The sequence below is a fragment of the Argopecten irradians genome, chromosome 9, assembly GCF_041381155.1.
Source record: "Argopecten irradians isolate NY chromosome 9, Ai_NY, whole genome shotgun sequence".
Classification (NCBI taxonomy): Eukaryota; Metazoa; Mollusca; class Bivalvia; order Pectinida; family Pectinidae; genus Argopecten; species Argopecten irradians.
Window position 1 is genome coordinate 743,676 of NC_091142.1, and position 18,059 is coordinate 761,734.

The following is an 18,059-nucleotide window of genomic DNA, read 5'->3' on the forward strand; positions in this document are numbered from 1 at the left end:
GTTTGTGCACTGACCGTGACGTTGGGCGACGACTGATTTCCTTTGATATCCGCCGCCGCAGCCTTTGATGTAGCATGGGGGTGCGAGGGTTACCGTCTTACTTTCTGAAGCGTGCTGCCATTTCATGAGCGGTCGTATTTTTTTAACGATAGTTTAAGACATTTCTTCTAAATCTTCCGTCTTTAAAGCAAGTTATAAACGTTGTGAAATTTAATTTACTTTACATTGGCGTTTCGTTTGATTCGATAAGACAAGTATTTGTTGAGAAAAACGGTTTTTATTCCCGGTTCATAAGCGTCTCGCGTGGTGTTTAGTAATGTAAAGAGACAGACACGAATCCTTCTCACTTATAAATCCTTGGTTGAAAGTAATGATCAAAATGTTGGTAAATTTTGGTGATTAATGACATAGTATAAAAGCTTTTCTTGATTTGTTAGAACGAAAAATACGACACATATAAATTTAATGAGTTAAACCCTTGAAATTCAATTCGGCTTTAGTAAAAAAAATTGCTTGGTAAAGCAATATATTTAAATAAATTATATTCAAATCTCTGGTAAAGCTTCACTTAGATTTGACTTTTATTTCAATATGGTTCTATGCATTATAAATAAAGCTGTTTGAGAAAATTAAGATTAGAAAAATATTATCTAATTTACAAACTTACTGTATTATTATCATGATTTAAGAAAGAAATATGTAAAACCTTTTTATTGACGTAAACCATCTATGTACAAGTTGATACAATTAATATGTTGCGAAAATATAAGTGATCTACGTAAATTAGCAAAATTTATATTTGAGGCCATGAAAATACGATCCCGCCTCCAATAATTTCAGTACAGTTATTTTAATGTTGTATACTTAACCTGTAAGTTATGTAGCCTTTATATAATACACATTTTGATTTCAATGTATAGTACATTTGTAACTTGTCTATGATATTGTACTAATTACTATGTGAGTGTATATATGTATATGTGCGTATTTTGCACAATTCCAAGAAGTTGTAAACTTAAGGAAAATAAAGAATTGGTTGTACCTGAATTGGTATAGCCGTCGAGACTCAAACACAGGTAAATGGAACCCCGTAGAGTTAAGTGAGGCGATGACCTGGGGCGGTGGCCAGGTGTTCTGGCCGACGGTTCACCTGATGACAGTATGCTATCTATCACAGCTCGATCGGCACTGTTCTCTTCGCCATGATATATTGGGTACCTTCGATAATTTGTTAACACTTGTACTTGAGCTTTAAAATTTTCCATATGTACTAACTCAATCAATAGAAAATTAATATTTGAAAACTAAATGGAAATCAGTCAATTTTTGAAATCAGAGTACGTGGTTTAAATTGTGCTATCTTTCACGACCCTATCTGAACAGTATCGTCGCCATTATAAATTTAGGGTAACATCGATTATTTGTGTACAGTTTTACCAGAGATTTATATATCTGGTTTTACCACCAAAAATTCAAAAGGTTCAATATGTTCAAATTCAATCAATTTAATATTTTATCATGTAAAATTTACCAAGCAACAAATATTTGAAATTTTAATGGAAATCAGTCAATTATTGAATTCAGAGTATATGGGTTTAATTGTGCTATCTTTCACCAGAAACATATGTATATATGTTTCTGCTTTCACGACCCTATCGGAACAGTATCGTCCCCATTATAAATTTAGGGTAGCTTCGATGATTTGTGTACAGTTTTACCTCCAAAAATTCAAAAGGTTCAATATGTTCAAATTAGATCAATTTAATATATTAACATTTAAAATTTGCCGAGCAACACATATTTGAAAACTAAATGGAAATCGGTCAATTATTGAAATCAGAGTATGTGGGTTTTATTATATCAATATTTCACGGGGCGATCGATTGTACCGATCGAGGAAGTAATCATGCCGGGATGAAGACATTCACAGTTAACATAACGTTTATTTAGTAACACTTCTACAATTATGAAAATGTGATGGATTATTCAAATAAATTACATTTTCAATAAAGAGCAAACTTTAAGCTCTTTGGGGTTTTTTTTTCTGTTCATCTCCTGAATTATAGCCTAGATAGCTTCATCGGACGAAGCGTAGTTTCAATATGGCGTCGTTAGACTGTACTCGACTGTAATTTAGACACGCGATGCACTCTGGGATAGCTTCCGCTGCGGGCGTCGTTAAGTAAGGCTATGAGCTACCTTCTTATCCCTACTATTTAAATCTCTGCTACTACAGATATATTTGTTCCATCTGTAAATGGAACCAGATTTAATTAAAATGCCCGATTAATTTCCAGAAAATCCTTATTCAGAATACTTTTACCACGAATGCTTGATGCAAGCGCACATGTGACCATGCTTTATCGGGAAGATGGCGTCCGAATCCGTCAGATTAAAGTCTGTTTTCGTAATTCGTTTTAATATTACTTCAACATGCAGTGCTTGTAACACACCGAACATCTATCTGATTCAAGTGTTCTTGCTACATGGTTATCCTGCAAGATGGCGTGATTTGCATCCGATTCTAACTGCTACGCCTCAAGCGGCGTAGCAATAAGTAACTAGGGCTGTTCTCGCGATATCACGTACCCACCTATTGTTATCGTAAACGGATGAACGGTTACCGCGAGACCAAGCCGTGCGTCTGCACACTAATAGCTGGAGGCGAGTTATCATAGTGTTAGCCCATTTACAAACCAATAAACATCGAAAAGTATTAAAAATCCTTTTTTACTGTTGCATTAGAGACACTCATCTCATGCATACATATATATTTCTGTGTTGTTTTTTATGAAAAATTGTATAATTAAAACCTATGCATTGAAAATTCTGTAATTAATGATCAAAATGTTGGTAAATTTTGGTGATTAATGACATACTATAAAAGCTTTTCTTGATTCGTTAGAATGAAAAATACGACACATATATTCAATTCGGCTTTCGAGACTCAGACACAGGTAAATGGACCCCCATTGAGTTAAGTGAGGCGATTACCTGGGGCGGTGGCCAGGTGTTCTGGCCGACGGTTCACCTGATGACAGTATGACACCTGTGATTATAGCAGTTGCAAATAACTTTCCGTTGGCTGTATCCCGGAACGCCTACATTTTAAAAACATCTACCAGCAAGTATGTTGTTATAACAATTATAGTCTGTATCATAAAGATAACTTTACCTGTGTGTAATCTACCTGGGTTTTTTACCTGGACATACACTCCGTTGTCTACCTGTAGTCTAAATCTTGTGCACTCCGTGTCTACCTGTAGTCTAAACCTCGTGCACTCCGTGTCTACCTGTAGTCTAAACGTAGTGCACTCCGTGTGCACAAGGGTGTAACCTTTAGTCTACTACCAACTGTATGTACTGTTTTGCATTACGGGCGAAAGGTCGTCAGATGGATTTTGGTAATTGTATATAGAGGTATACGTATATGTATTTTTTTGCAAAGAAGAACAAAAAATAACAAATGAAAATAAAAGATACGTATCACCGATATTTTTGGCCACACATAACATCATTATATATATTTTTATGACAATATTTCTCTATCAATTTCGAATGAATTTCTTATATTATGGAATCTAAAAAAACCTAATAACATACGACCTTAGAGACAAACATCGTAATGTTAGTACATATAACCTCCATTCTTTACCACATTTTTAGAAGAAAAAAAGATTTTGGGCTTTTGTAGCAAATAAAAGATGAAACAAGTGTTCTCCTTGTCCAACCACAGATGCATAGAACAGTGTAGGTTATACGTCAATATACGATTATTCAAAGCATCAGTTGTAACAAATCTCGTTAATTAGATATCAAGTTATGCTATCTATTACAGCTCGATCGGCACTGTATCTCTTCGCCATGATATATTGGGTACCTTCGATAATTTGTTAACACTTGTACTTGAGCTTTAAAAGTTTCCATATGTACAAACTCGATCAATAGAAAATTAATATTTGAAAACTAAATGGAAATCAGTCAATTATTGAAATCAGAGTACGTGGTTTTAATTGTGTTATCTTTCACGACCCTATCGGAACAGTATCGTCCCCATTATAAATTTTAGGGTAACTTCGATGATTTGTGTACAGTTTTACCACCAAAAATTCAAAAGTTTCAATATGTTCAAATTCAATCAATTAAATATTTTATCATGTAAAATTTACCAAGCAACAAATATTTGAAAACTTAATGGAAATCAGTCAATAATTGAATTCAGAGTATGTGGGTTTAATTGTGCTATCTTTCACGACCCTATCGGAACAGTATCGTCGCCATTATAAATTTAGGGTAGCTTCGATGATTTGTGTACAGTTTTAACACCAAAAATTCAAAAGTTTCAATATGTTCAAATTCAATCAATTTAATATTTTGTCAAGTAAAATTTACCAAGCAACAAATATTTGAAACCTAAATGGAAATCGGTCAATAATTGAAATCAGAGTATGTGGGTTTTATTAGATTAATTCACGGGGCGATCGATTGTACGATCGAGGAAGTAACCATGCCGGGATCATTAAATTCACAGTTAACATTACGTTTATTTATATAATTAGTTTAACACCTCTACAATTATAAAAATGTGATGGATTATTCTTTCAACAAAGAGCAAACTTTAAGATATATTTTTTTTTCTGTTCATCTCCTGAATTATAGCCCTGATCGCTTCATCGGACGAAGCGTAGTTTCAATATGGCGTCGTTAGACTGTACTCGACTTTAATTTAGACACGCGATGCACTCTGTGATAGCTTCCGCTGCGAGCGTCGTTAAGTAAGGCTATGAGCTACCTTCTTATCCCTACTATTTAAATCTCTTATTATAGCCTAGATAGCTTCACCGGACGAAGCGTAGTTTCAATATGGCGTCGTTAGACTGTACTCGACTGTAATTTAGACACGCGATGCACTATGGGATAGCTTCCGCTGCGGGCGTCGTTAAGTAAGGCTATAAGGTACCTTCTTATCCCTACTATTTAAATCTCTGGAAAAAGGCAAGTAAAACTAAAACAATATTGTTAATGTCGATTAAATAAAAAGAGTTGCATAGGATAAAATAGTTTTGGCTAAAACACATGAGAAATCTCGTGCACAGTGTTGATGAAACGACGAGTGTTGCGTTGATACGATGATAAGATAAAATGAGAAAACGTTCAATTTTTGTTAAACATGCCGATCTCTTTGAGATAGTTGAAAATACGATTATGTCTCATGACATGGAGCAAAGTGTACATGTCGGAGACATCATAATACTTATCTCGTATGTGTTTAAAATCAATACAATGCAATAAAACATGCTCCACTGTGAGAGTGTGAGAGGAGAATCACATGAATGGCATGTAGGAGAATCCTCCCCTCTCAATAGATAGGAATGTGTAAAATATGTGTGTCTAGTTCGGAGCCGAGAAAGAACAACTCCCTTTCTGCGGTCTCTCCGACTGGAAAGTTTAGGATTAAGTGTATAGTACGCATGCTTCCGCAGAGAAAATAGAGGCAACATCCGGGAGTCAGATACAGGAACAGTGAATAGATGTACAGCATGCCTCCGCAACATTATCACCATCTTTTGAGCCGTCAGTGTAGATCCGAACATGGTCAGGGAAAGCCCTAATGCACTCCCGAAAGGAGGATTTGTGTTCTTCGGGTAATGCACTGGACTTTGCCCTCTCATGTTGAGATAAATTGATCTCAGGTGTCTGAATTAGCCATGGTGGTACATCCGATACGATGTACTCGTCAATGATGTCGAAATTTATATTTAGTTCCTGCAAAAATTGTGAAATTCTGATGCCAAATGTTGGTATGAGCTTTTGATTTTGTGTAAATATTTTTTGATGTTGCGGGATTTTTAGGATTAGATTTGAGTTGAGCAGCATACTGTAATGATAATTTCTTTCGTCGATCGTCTAGAGATGGCTCATTAGCTTTCACATGGAGACTCTTCACAGGTGTTGTTCGAAAAGCTCCAAGTGCGAGACGGTGTGGATAGGATCAAGCATCTGTAGATAAGAGCTGCGAGCCGACCCATAGACAATCGAGCCGTAGTCAAGTTTTGTTCTAATACGTGCCCGGTAGATACGCAGAAGCATTTCACGGTCTGCATCCCAATCAGAATGGGAAAGAACACGTAGAATGTTCAGCGCCTTCGAGCATTTATCCTTTGAATAAATGTTTGATATGTGGAACAAAGGACAATTTCGAATCAAATATTAGTCCAAGAAATTTAGTTTCTTCAACTACTGGAATTGTAATTCCATTGAGTGTGAGGTCTGGATCATTGTGTAGTTTTCGTTTTTGACAAAAGTGCATAATAATTAATATTAATATAGTATGTACACCCGCAAGATCGATCAGAATCAAGACAATCTAAATTAAACTCACGGGAGAAATAGAATTTGAAAACAAAACAAAATTAAAACTGAAGTTAAATTAATTCCTCAACTCAGTTTATTTTAACAAACAGTAGCTTTGAACTGCACGCTATAATATAATATCAAAATCTTCGACAACTGGAATTTGTCAACAATAGCTCAAGGTGAATTTGTTTTCTTGGTGACATGAAAAATATACGCATTGAGTATATGTACATACAGATGAAAAGAAAAGTCTTGCGGCTAAGTCTATATATATCGTAATTATAACGCATAGTTGTAAAACGATTAATATACCACAGACAATACAACGTATAATGGAGATTAGTATCCCGTATAACTAGAACTACATGTATGATATTTTCCCATCAAATTTTAATCAATCACTCATATATAGTACGACATGTTATTATTCAAGGTTTAGTTGACATTTTAAATGGATATTCACTCTTCGGCATGACGCAAAATATAAATATAAAATAATAACAGTTCTATGGACTGATGAGTCAAGATTCACTCTCTTCCAAACAGATGGCAGAACGTACGTGAGAAGAACAGTGAATGAACAATTACATCACGAGTGTGTAGTGCCTACAGTTAAGTTTGGTGGGGGTGGTGTGACGGTTTGGGGTGCTATGTCTTTCCGAGGGACTGGATATCTTACTCCTTTGAAAGGAAATCTCAACGGAATAATGTACATTGACATTTCAGAGAACAGTGCAATACCATCAGCACATCTGCTAGGCTACGGTAATAACTTTTTCTTCCAGGATGATGGTGCCCCATGCCACAGAGCCCGCATAGTAACTGAATGGAAGGATGAAAACAATATTCAGTCTTTGGAATGGCCCCCACAATCCCCTGACCTGAACCCAATTGAAAACCTGTGGAGAGATCTTGGTATGGAAGTCCGCAAGCACAAGTGTGGAAACCTTGGGGAACTGGAATTAAGCTGCATTGCAGCTAGCATGGGATGAGATACCTGCTAGAAGATGTAGAACATTGATATATCAGAAGTATGCCTGACCGTTTACAGGCAGTACTTAGAGCACGTGGAGGATACACCAAATATTAACAGAATAACAATTTTTTTGATTTTTAACAAATATTCCAATTTCATTACAATACATGAACTCGGGGCCATTGCATTATTATGAAAAATTGTAAAAGTATTTGGACAATAAAATATTCACGTGATAACTAAAAGAATGTTGAAATTATTTTGTTTTTTAAATGTATTGATAAAAAATGCATATGTAACAGAACTTTTCGAGGGCAGTGTATATATATAATAGGAAATATTACGACTGAAATTAGGCTAAATACATATGTAGATTAGCGGAAACATGTATACGTTATTAATGTTTCTGGTACATTTAACTAGAGATCTTATCTCTGTTTTAACAACTTTCTAAATTATCAAACCTCGGGAATATTCCATTTTCATAATGTGATCTAAAAAGAGACGAATTAGAAAAATGATGGTTATATAATTATTCATTTGAATATGTTTCTGTATAAATAAAAATTCTCTCTAGGCCTATGGATTTCAACAGAAATATATATGTATATATGTTTCTGATTTCAAGAACCAACATAACGAAAAGAAAATGTTTTAAATGTATTTCATAGTTCAATACACGTAGATATCATAGACATAAATTAGGAGGGGAGTAAAAAAAATGGATATCCGAAATCTAGCAACTATCAGAAATATCAAAATTCTGACATTGAGCATTATATTTGCATTGTTCTTTCTCGACATGCCATTTGTAAATAATTTTGTAGTTTTTGTTATAAAAATACATTTACGTGTAACCAGAACATATAAACAAGACAAATGTATAATGAGTCTTTCTGAAATATATATAGTAATTGATACACTTGTTGTATGTTATGTTAGAACGGTATATTTTACTGTAAACCAGGGATTTTTAAGTGTAAACAAATATTACATTATACAACAATTACATGATGGTCCATCGCTAACTTACCTGTGGAGCCCTGCAGGTAGGGCGTTAGAATTGTACCTGCTGCCCCTATTGCATGATCGTAAAAGGCGACTAAATTTAGGATCTCATCTTTTCTTTTCTTCCTAACTGACTTTATCTTTCCTAATGCCTTCCTTGGCACCGCCTCACTTTTGGCCTTGCGTTGAGCGTTCGCCCCTGTGAGGAAGGCTCTGGGTTCTGTCCCCTGGCCGAGACACACCAAAGTCTATAAAAAGTGATAGTTTCTGCTCCTGCTTAGCGCTCAACAAACGGGGAGTGGGACGACTGGTTCGCCCGTTGTTAGTATAATGTGACCGGGTGGGGTGTGTTGCTTGGTGTCTTCGGCGGCATGCTTCATTGATATAGCACTATAAAAAAGGCAATAGTTCCACTATACAAAAAGACATAACATGAATTTACCGCAGTCTCCCAAAACACGCACCTCGCACAACATACACGCAACACACCGCATACATGGGAGGCCGTCCTTACATGACCATAGCTGTTAATAGGACGTTAATTAATCAAACAAACTTACCTGTGACCTTACTTTCGTCACCTTTCTTAAAGGATTTGTGCAGTAAAAAATGATAATTTCAGTTTATGCTGGAAATGACTTTATTAGACCATGTAGAAACATCTCCGTGCCGCGCGCGACCGGAATAACCTGTAAACCACCGATATCGAGGTCAAATTTTCTGACCACCCGATTATGCATATTTTCTAGCCCTAAATCGTGTGACATCACAATAGTCTGTGGCTTATAGCTGTACTATAACTGATGTGCTATCACTTACTTTTGGTTTGATTAGTTTAACGTCCTATTAACAGCCAGGGTCATTTAAGGACGTGCCAGGTTTGTTGGTGGAGGAAAGCCGGAGTACCCGGAGAAAAACCACCGACCAGCGGCCAGTACCTGGCAACTGCCCCACATGGGATTCGAACTTGCGACCCAGAGGTGGAGGGCATGTGGTAATATGTCGGTACATCTTAACCACTCGGCCATCGCGGCCCCTCTCTATCACTTACATCGACGGTCACAGGAAAAGCCGATCAAAGATTTTTTTTATGATTACTTTTGAGTGAAGTTAATCGTACAATAACTTTGTCTCGAATATAAATAACTAAAAGAGTGAAATTCGATGTTTCAAAAACTCTAATTTATGCTCTAATATCAGGTATCTTCGTGTAATTATGAAAGAAAATCCACACAGAAATAAAAGTTTCAGATTTTTTTGTCGAGGAGTTCAGCAACGAATACGCTTTAATTAGATAATATTTTCCTGTAGTCTGTATCTTTGATACATTGTGAATTGCAAAGTTTGTGACTGTAAAATGAAATTTTACGTAACAATTTAAGAAATCCTTGATTAAAGCATCAAGGATATGATGCTTGACATACGTACACACCGATGATTGATCATTACAAACATTGTGTTGTGTGTTGCTAACCGAATAAATCGAGATACATTTATTACAATGCCGCAAAACGTTTCAACATGTGGTAGAAAGAATTTACTTTTGGTATTATAAAAGATCTTAATATTGAGATATTAAGCAAAACAAACTATTTTTTCAGACTGTGCGGTCGCTTTCAATTTTTAATCGATATTTTTTTAATTCTTTATTTTTCCTTAAGTTTACAACTTATTGGAATTGTGCAAAATACGCACATATACATATATATACAATCACATAGTAATTAGTACAATATCATAGACAAGTTACAAATGTACTATACATTGAAATCAAAATGTGTATTATATAAAGGCTACATAACTTACAGGTTAAGTATGCAACATTAAAATAACTGTACTGAAATTACTAGCTAAGGCGTGAAAGGCTACAGAGAAGACAGCTGGCATGAGAGCTTGCTCATATGGGCATGCTGTAACCTTACATGTTGAAGAGCAGAGAGACTGTAATATTGATAAAGTAATTGGAAGTCGAGAATCAAATGAAGGGGCTATACGTGTAGCACCTTGAATAGCTTTACGAACAAGAAATGTTTTTGTCGGATCACTATACCCGTTCAGCTTATGAATATATGCTAAGGCTGAGAGTTGGGACGTAATTGTGCTTGGTGCCTTGCCAAGTTGAAAGGCATGGGCTATATAAAGGGCAACTGTACCCTGACATACAGGTAGGGTAAAACGATGTCCTAGAACCTCGATACAAAATTTCTCGAACGTCATTAAGGACTGATCATACAGTTTTCTCGATGTTGGTGCTAGAGAAGCACCTATGAGGTGGGACAGGGTTGGAAGAAGATTTTTTGATCCACTTCGCTGGGCACTGTCGTTGGACAACTCTCGGCTGTGGGCAGCAACATTTTGAACTGCTGAATCTGCAAACGAGACAAAGCATCAGCCAGGATATTTTTACAACCCTCAATGTGTCTAGCCTTAATCAATATATTATGTCGTAAACATACAAGCACTAGACTTCTGACCATTTTCATGACTATAGGATCACGAGAAGATTGAGAGTTAAGCACTGACACCATGTTCAAGTTATCTGAATAGAGCCAAATGGCTTTATTGGTTAACTCGTCAGTCCAAGTGAAAACAGCTACTACAATGGGGTATAATTCGAGCAAATTAATGTGTGGCTTTGAAATGTCATCATGCCAAACCCCATGTAACCACTTATTTCCAAAAACAGCCCCAAAACCGATTGAAGATGATGCATCAGTATACAGTTGTAATGTATTGGAAGACTCCCAAATGTCAGATAAGAAAAAACATTTCCCATTGAAATTGTCTAAAAATTGTCCCCACATTGCCAAGTCTGCTCGCCCTCCAGAATTTAAACGTATTTTATAGTGTGGCTTCTGAATTCCTATAGTTAAATCAATTAACCTTCTTAGGAAGGGGCGTCCTGGTAAAACGACACTTGTCGCAAACTGCAATTTTCCAATCACAGATTGCAACTCTTTTAGGGTGATCTTTTTCCTACATGAAAATTCTTTACATAATTGTTTACAATCACGGAGTTTATCATCTGGGAGGCGTGCCTCCATCAAAATGCTGTCAAGTGTTATACCGAGGAAAGGGAGTATTTGTTCAGGCCCAACAGTTTTTTTCCGGGGCAAGTGGCACACCTAACTGAGAACAAAAGGCTTGGAAATCATGTAAGCTCTGAAGGCATGTGTTATAAGACGATTCAATAAACAAAAAATCATCTAACACTTTGACAATTGCTGATGCTTTGCCTCGTTGATACATAATCCACTCTATGGCTGAGGTGAAAGCCTCAAAAATACTACAACTTTCAGCAAGACCCATTGGTAAACATTTATCAAAATAAAATTGGTCCTGCCAAAGAAATCCCAGCAAGTGCCGCTGACTCGGATGTATTGGAATAATTCTAAACGCAGCTTCAATGTCAGATTTTGCAAGAAAAGGTGACTTATCTTTTTTAATGAAATTGATTGCATGTTGAATGGTTTTATACTGAACACTGGTAAATTTTTCAGGTATACCATCATTAATGGAATTTTCTTCTGGATAACTAAGATGGTGAATTAAATGAAATTTATTGGGATCTTTTTTAGGCACAATACCCAAAGGGCTTACTTGAAACGAATCAAAAGGGGGTTTCACAAAAGGGCCAGCGATACGTCCTGCTTTAATTTCTTTGTCAAGTTTTTGGTTTACTACCTCGGACATTTCTTTGGCAGATATCAAATTCTTGCATGTTTTACTAGATGCTGTACCGTTAAAATGAAATTCAAAACCAAAAGTAAAACCATTGATCAAGAAGGAGGCCTTTTCTGGATCATACCCTTGTAAGGCTTTTGCCAAAACCACGGGATTAACAGGTGTCACTATCTCATTGACCGAAGCGCCAGCGATTTCCGCGCATGTAACCGCGGGGTTGGAAGTTGTGGAAGTTTTGTCTGGGACCATAGCGTGGTCCACGAAACCGAAAATTCTGTGGCCGAAAGGTTTGCGTATCGCTATTAGGATTACCAGCAAAACCCAATACAGGACAAGCTGTACTTGCGTGCTTTGCACCACAAACGCCGCATTTATGTAAATATCTACAACCGCTGCAATGCTCGCCACGCGCAAACCTGTGGGAGATATTGGGAGTCTGTGCATGTGCTGTTGAAGAAGCACGACGGGTAAGGGCTTCATGCCACAATTCCAATTGGCATTCATCCCAACGTAACGAACAAGCGGGATTTGCCATCAAGAGGCGGAAATTCCTATCGTAATACCGCCAATCAGCATGTTTGTTAGCTAGGTTACGAACCAATGACAAATACTTAAGTAACCCAGGAAAGGCCTCCTTGTTTTGCTCAACACTACACAACACTGATATAAAAATATTGAACTTGCTGGTCCATTCATCAATACTTAGAGTTTTAGTCTGAGCAGATTTCTTCACTAGTTGCAGGGATGGTTGGTCATCTGAGGTGTTAACTACCATGGTCATGTGACCATCTATGTCTTTATCAGTCAAAGTTGCCATGTCGACAAATTTGTTAGCTAAAATTTTTTGTCGAACTGTTTCTGTGACCATAAGGTGAAGTGGCACAGATTGAGACACAAATTGTTCTGTCTGTGGAGCGGCATCAGTAGATCCTTGAGCAAATAATAAGTTGGTGGCTGTCACCAAACCCTCACCGATTGCATGTCCAGTAGAGGCATGGACTGTAGTCTCCGGAAGTTGACCACTGGTGCTAGAGGACGTCAAATTACCAGCCAGTGTTCCAGCTAGGATTTGAAAAGGGCAGGGTGCTGGGCAAAAAAAGGGCATTTTTTTCCGCGACATAAAACTTTTAGGGCATTTTATATACGACATACAGCTAATATCAAAAACAACTGTATAATATGTATATCATTGCATCATAATCATCAATGATTGTAATATCAATACCTATATTATGGCATCAAGTAGACTTTGGGAGTGTTTTGTGAATTCTCCAAAATGTCTGAGACATAGAAAGAAAATGTTGACTGTTTTGATAATAATTTGTTTATTTTCTATTTGGATTAACAGGATGCCACAAAATCTGCTTTGTTTCAGTTCTGTAGTTGTCTCTGTACTCTCTGTTGATTCCTTAAGTCTTACTTCAAGAACATCTTCCATATATTTGTTTTTGCAATGTGTGTTGTCTTTACAAAGTCCATTCAGTCTTGCATCAAGTAACATTTACCAAATAAGTACATGTATTATAAATTGCCACAATTTGTCTTTAAGTGATCATGTGTTTACCATTTTGTTTCAGAATTTAGTTCTATCCATGAGCTTGAATGGATTTACAGAATGAAAAGAGAAGAAACAAAATTCTTTCAATTAAATTAAATTTATTTAACAACTATATAGCTAGTAAATGTTGAAAACAATGTATCCACAGCTCCCTGTAATCTCACCATGCACTCAGTAGACATACCTACACATCTCTCAGACATTACAAGTTATCAATATTAAAACAAACACACTTCCATCCATGATATCAAGAAGTTAATACAAATTGTATATACAAATTGTAACAAAGTTGCATGTCCAAATTAAGTAGTTAACAACAATTGTAATTGACTTCAAAAAGAGTTCTTTGATAAAAGTATGTGTATATATAACCTAGGAAATTTGTCACTCATACACTAAATCACTGACACACAATAAAATAAGGCTGGTTGTGAGGTGTTCAAATGTGAAGCTAGCGCTGGACATCAGGAGTACTAGTCCTCAGCATCAGATTTGTCATCTATGGAGTAGAAGGAAGCTCTACAAATTAAAAAGAAAACCAAAATATTAAACAATTGGACCATTCTTCAAATTTTATTCTCAATGTTAATTATTTGAAATTGCATGTCTCTGAATTAACGTTTAAGATAGGCCTACTGGTCATGAAATAAATAAGTATTTTATACGCAGTGAACGAAAAATACGGCTTATAGTAATACTTTTTGTTCAAATTAAGTTTAAATAAATGTATAGAATTCAATGAGGAATTCGATGACTGAAATAACTCCGTGTATTTTGATGATTTGTGCCTGGACTTAAGGTTCATGTAATGGCTTTAACCAGTGATATTTTGCAAGCCTAAAACGCATTACTGTGCTGCAATTGAACAGAACTAATTTCATTAATTGTCGGTATATACCCTGGCTAACTGTCAGTCTTACTGTTGATAAGTAATTTGTGAAGCTGCTTGTAAATTTCAGTAAAATAAGAGAAAAATGTATATTTCTGGAGAAGACATAGAACTCGTGTGAATTGCATTGATGGCACCAAATAAACATGCTATCGTGTTCAGTAGTGACTATGCCAGGTACTCCAACAGTTTGTTTGGCAAAATCGGACCAGCGAATAGCGCAGGAGCCTATTGTTGTAAATGCAAATGGCTGCTTTAAATGGCGGATCACAAATATAGCATATAAGAAGACATTTTAATTGATACAAGTGCTCTTATATACACTATAAGGTACTCTGAACATGACAAGAAGAATATTTACGAAAAAAATAGTTAAAATGTGGACTTTGAGGCTCTTTCCGGAAATTTGCATTTTTCGCCCCAAACAGATTGTTTGAACTATTTTTTTCGTGAAGAGTCTTCTTGTTATGTTCAGAGTACCTTATGGTGTCTATAAAAACATTTGTATCAATTGAGATGGCTTCTTATATGCGATATTTTCGATCCGCCATTTATAGCAGCCATTTGCATTTACTACACTAGGCTCCTGCGCTATTTGCTGGTCCGATTTTGCCAAACAAACTGTTGGAGTACCTGGCATATTCACAACTGAACACGATGGCATGATTATTTGGTTCCATCAATGCAATTCACACGAGTTCTATGTCTTCTCCAGAAATATACATTTTTCTCATATTTTACTGTATTTTACACGCAGCTTCACAAATTACATATCAACAGTAAGACTGACAGTTAGCCAGGGTATATACCAACAATTAATGAAATTAGTTCTATTCAATTGCAGCACAGTAATGAGTTTTAGGCTTGCAAAATATCACTGTTTAAAGCCATTACATGAACCTTAACGAAGCCATGCCTCACGGCTCACACTACCATAAAATCTATAATTAAACGACAAATTACGCAAGATATCAATTCCAAAGTGTTATCGGTGGCATAGAATAATAATTGCCAATTCAGAATCTCGCTTCTTGATCGATAAAGCTTCTTATTTTGTGAATTTATTTACTTTTTGCACATCAAAGAAAAGCCGACACGCGAAAATGCCACGCCGATTTTGAAGCGATCGAGGCAAAAATGTATCAAAATATATGACGAAAATTGCATATAACTACATACCTGAACATCCACAAAAGATCGTGACATTTCTTTGCCGATTTGTTGAGTTCTTGGCGAGATAAAAACATTGTAAATTTGTTTATTGTGAGTCGGAAGTTGAAGACATCAATGATATGCGCGAGCAAACAGGAAGCAGGAAGTTGTGTTAGCTAGACTTGCTAAGTCCGGAATTTGGGCCGACGATATCGGGACAGTATGGGGAAATCGAAAAAGGGGCAGGGCGATGGGGAAAAAGGGCAGGGCGTTAGGAAAAAGGGCAGGGCGCTGGGAATTAAGGGCAGGGCGCCGCGCCCTGCTAAACCGACCTAGCTGGAACACTACCAGCTGGTAATACATCATTTGTTGGCAGGTTGCTTCTGGCCTCTTTCAGTCCAGCTTCGAAAGCCTCTTTAATGAGGTTTTGTAATTGTGAGGAGGGCATGGATACCTCCTGATCCCCATCATGATGTCTGGTCTCCTCTTGTGCAGACTGGGTTTCCACTGAGGACACTACTACTTCTGTAGTGGGAGGAGTCTGAGCAGTAGAAGAAGAAGTAGAAGGTGGCTGTACCGTAGCGGAAGGAGACTGTCTAGATGTTTTCTTTTTGGAGCCAACAAAGGGGTTCTGTAAGGCTGCCTTCCGCTTGGGAGGCATTTTGCCTGTGTATACCTGAAAAAAGTCAAATTTGGTGACCCGCACTAGATTACTCTGTTTATCTTAAAATATCAACGAAATAATAGGATCCCATATGAGTAAAGACTATAATATGTTGTTTATCTTCAAAATATCAACAAACTAATGATTCTCCATGGTCTTTAAATTAATATAAGGAAATCCCAAGGATAAATTGATACATTAGTCATTATTATAATTGATATATCTACAATAATATATAATTATCGAATATATTATGCAAAATATCCATCTAAACCTGGATGCTAATGTTTGATTTAGAATTGAATAACACTATATAGCTATATAAAAGTTATTCGCGGGCATAAAGCAGGTAAAAACGCGGGCACTTGGGCGAGAAACAAAATTGCAGTCACTTAAAATATGAACGCGGGCCATAGGCAAAATAAGAAAACTAACGCGGGCCAAAGGCAAAATAATTAGAATATAATAACGCGGGTACACAAATAAGCCTCTCAGAGTTTACACCGCTGCCGAAACAGATATGGCGTATATACTGGCATAATACCAGTAAAGCTCCGATTGGCTGTGTACATAACACATTTTTTTTTTTTTAAATATTTTTTAAGTGATGTTATTGATTTTAAGTATATATATATATATATATATATATTTTTTTTTTTTTATAATATATTTTTATGTATATATGATTATGAAGAAAAAAAATATCTGCAATTACTCATTAATTCCATACTGATATTTATCACAGCAAAAGTATGCTAACTACAGGTGTTTTGGGCTGCAATATATATTTAGTTGTAGGCTTAGTGATAATAGATCTCATTCCGTGTAAAGGGAAGTAACCCCGAAATAAATCTCTGACCACAGGAAATTCTCAAAGGGAGGTAACTTCTACCGAAACAGGGAAATTTGTAAAAAATTATTGGGCAAGAGCATAGATAATACCACCTTTAACTGAGCGATAATAAGGTTTTAAGCAATGAAAGTGCACACCATCTGATCCTAACAAGTCATGTTCATCCCAGATCTCCCTGGTATGACGCCAGAAGGTAACATCTTGGAAATTATTAAGTCTATGAAGCAATAGCTCATTGGTTTCGGCCACACGCGAATTGTATATTGAAATCGCAACATCACCTTTATGACGACGTGTTCGCTCTCGCCGAAACAACTGACAAACAACGACATGCCTGGTACCCCTGGACAAGAGTTCCTCGGTGAAAGACATAATAGCGTCAACCACACGATCAGGCAAACCTCGTGGCCTACTTAGGTCATTTCCGCCGCATTGTAAACAAATGACGTCGTAAAAAGATGTCGAACCGGGAAGCTCAAAACGAGAAGCGATACGTTGCATATTAGCCCCTGGGATACCCACGAAATCCACAAGATCACGAGATAAACCAAAATTAGCCCGCGATGGGGAGTCATTGATATATGAAGCGAGACGCGCAATGAAACTGTGGCCGATAACCAAAACTCGAGCAGGGTCTGACATAGTGACCCAAATTTGTGTGATAACTGAACCGTAAAATAACACAAAAAAACTTACCCAATTTGCAATTGACCAATCAGTGATAAGAATCTAGTTACTGGTAGTGGTATAACGTCTTCAACGCTGATATAAACGAACGAAATTCCAAAATTTCTTGTCTTACAAAATGGCGTCTTACATTTTTTTCTGTCAGCGAAGAATGACATATGCGCATGTGCGTTACGTATATGACGATCACATGATATAAACTGACCAATCAAAGAACAAAAACATAAAGCC

At 36.6% G+C, this 18,059-nt stretch overlaps 3 protein-coding genes across 6 annotated transcripts in view; 1 reads left to right on the forward strand and 2 right to left on the reverse strand.

The window, feature by feature from the left end:
* The window catches only part of LOC138331040 (aspartate--tRNA ligase, mitochondrial-like), a 669,399-nt gene that overhangs the window by 366,120 nt on the left and 285,220 nt on the right, over positions 1–18,059 (reverse strand). The gene's annotated exons all lie outside the window — the stretch shown is intronic.
* The window catches only part of LOC138331034 (uncharacterized), a 213,252-nt gene that overhangs the window by 136,158 nt on the left and 59,035 nt on the right, over positions 1–18,059 (forward strand). The window lies entirely within an intron of this gene.
* Positions 9,957–17,721, reverse strand: LOC138331028 (uncharacterized). The gene is made up of 2 exons (XM_069278484.1): positions 15,652–17,721; positions 9,957–14,102 (listed from the first exon to the last, which is right to left on the reverse strand). Exon 2 carries the CDS (start codon positions 13,173–13,175, stop codon positions 12,198–12,200), a length of 978 nt encoding a protein of 325 aa, XP_069134585.1. The 5' UTR covers positions 13,176–14,102; positions 15,652–17,721; the 3' UTR covers positions 9,957–12,197.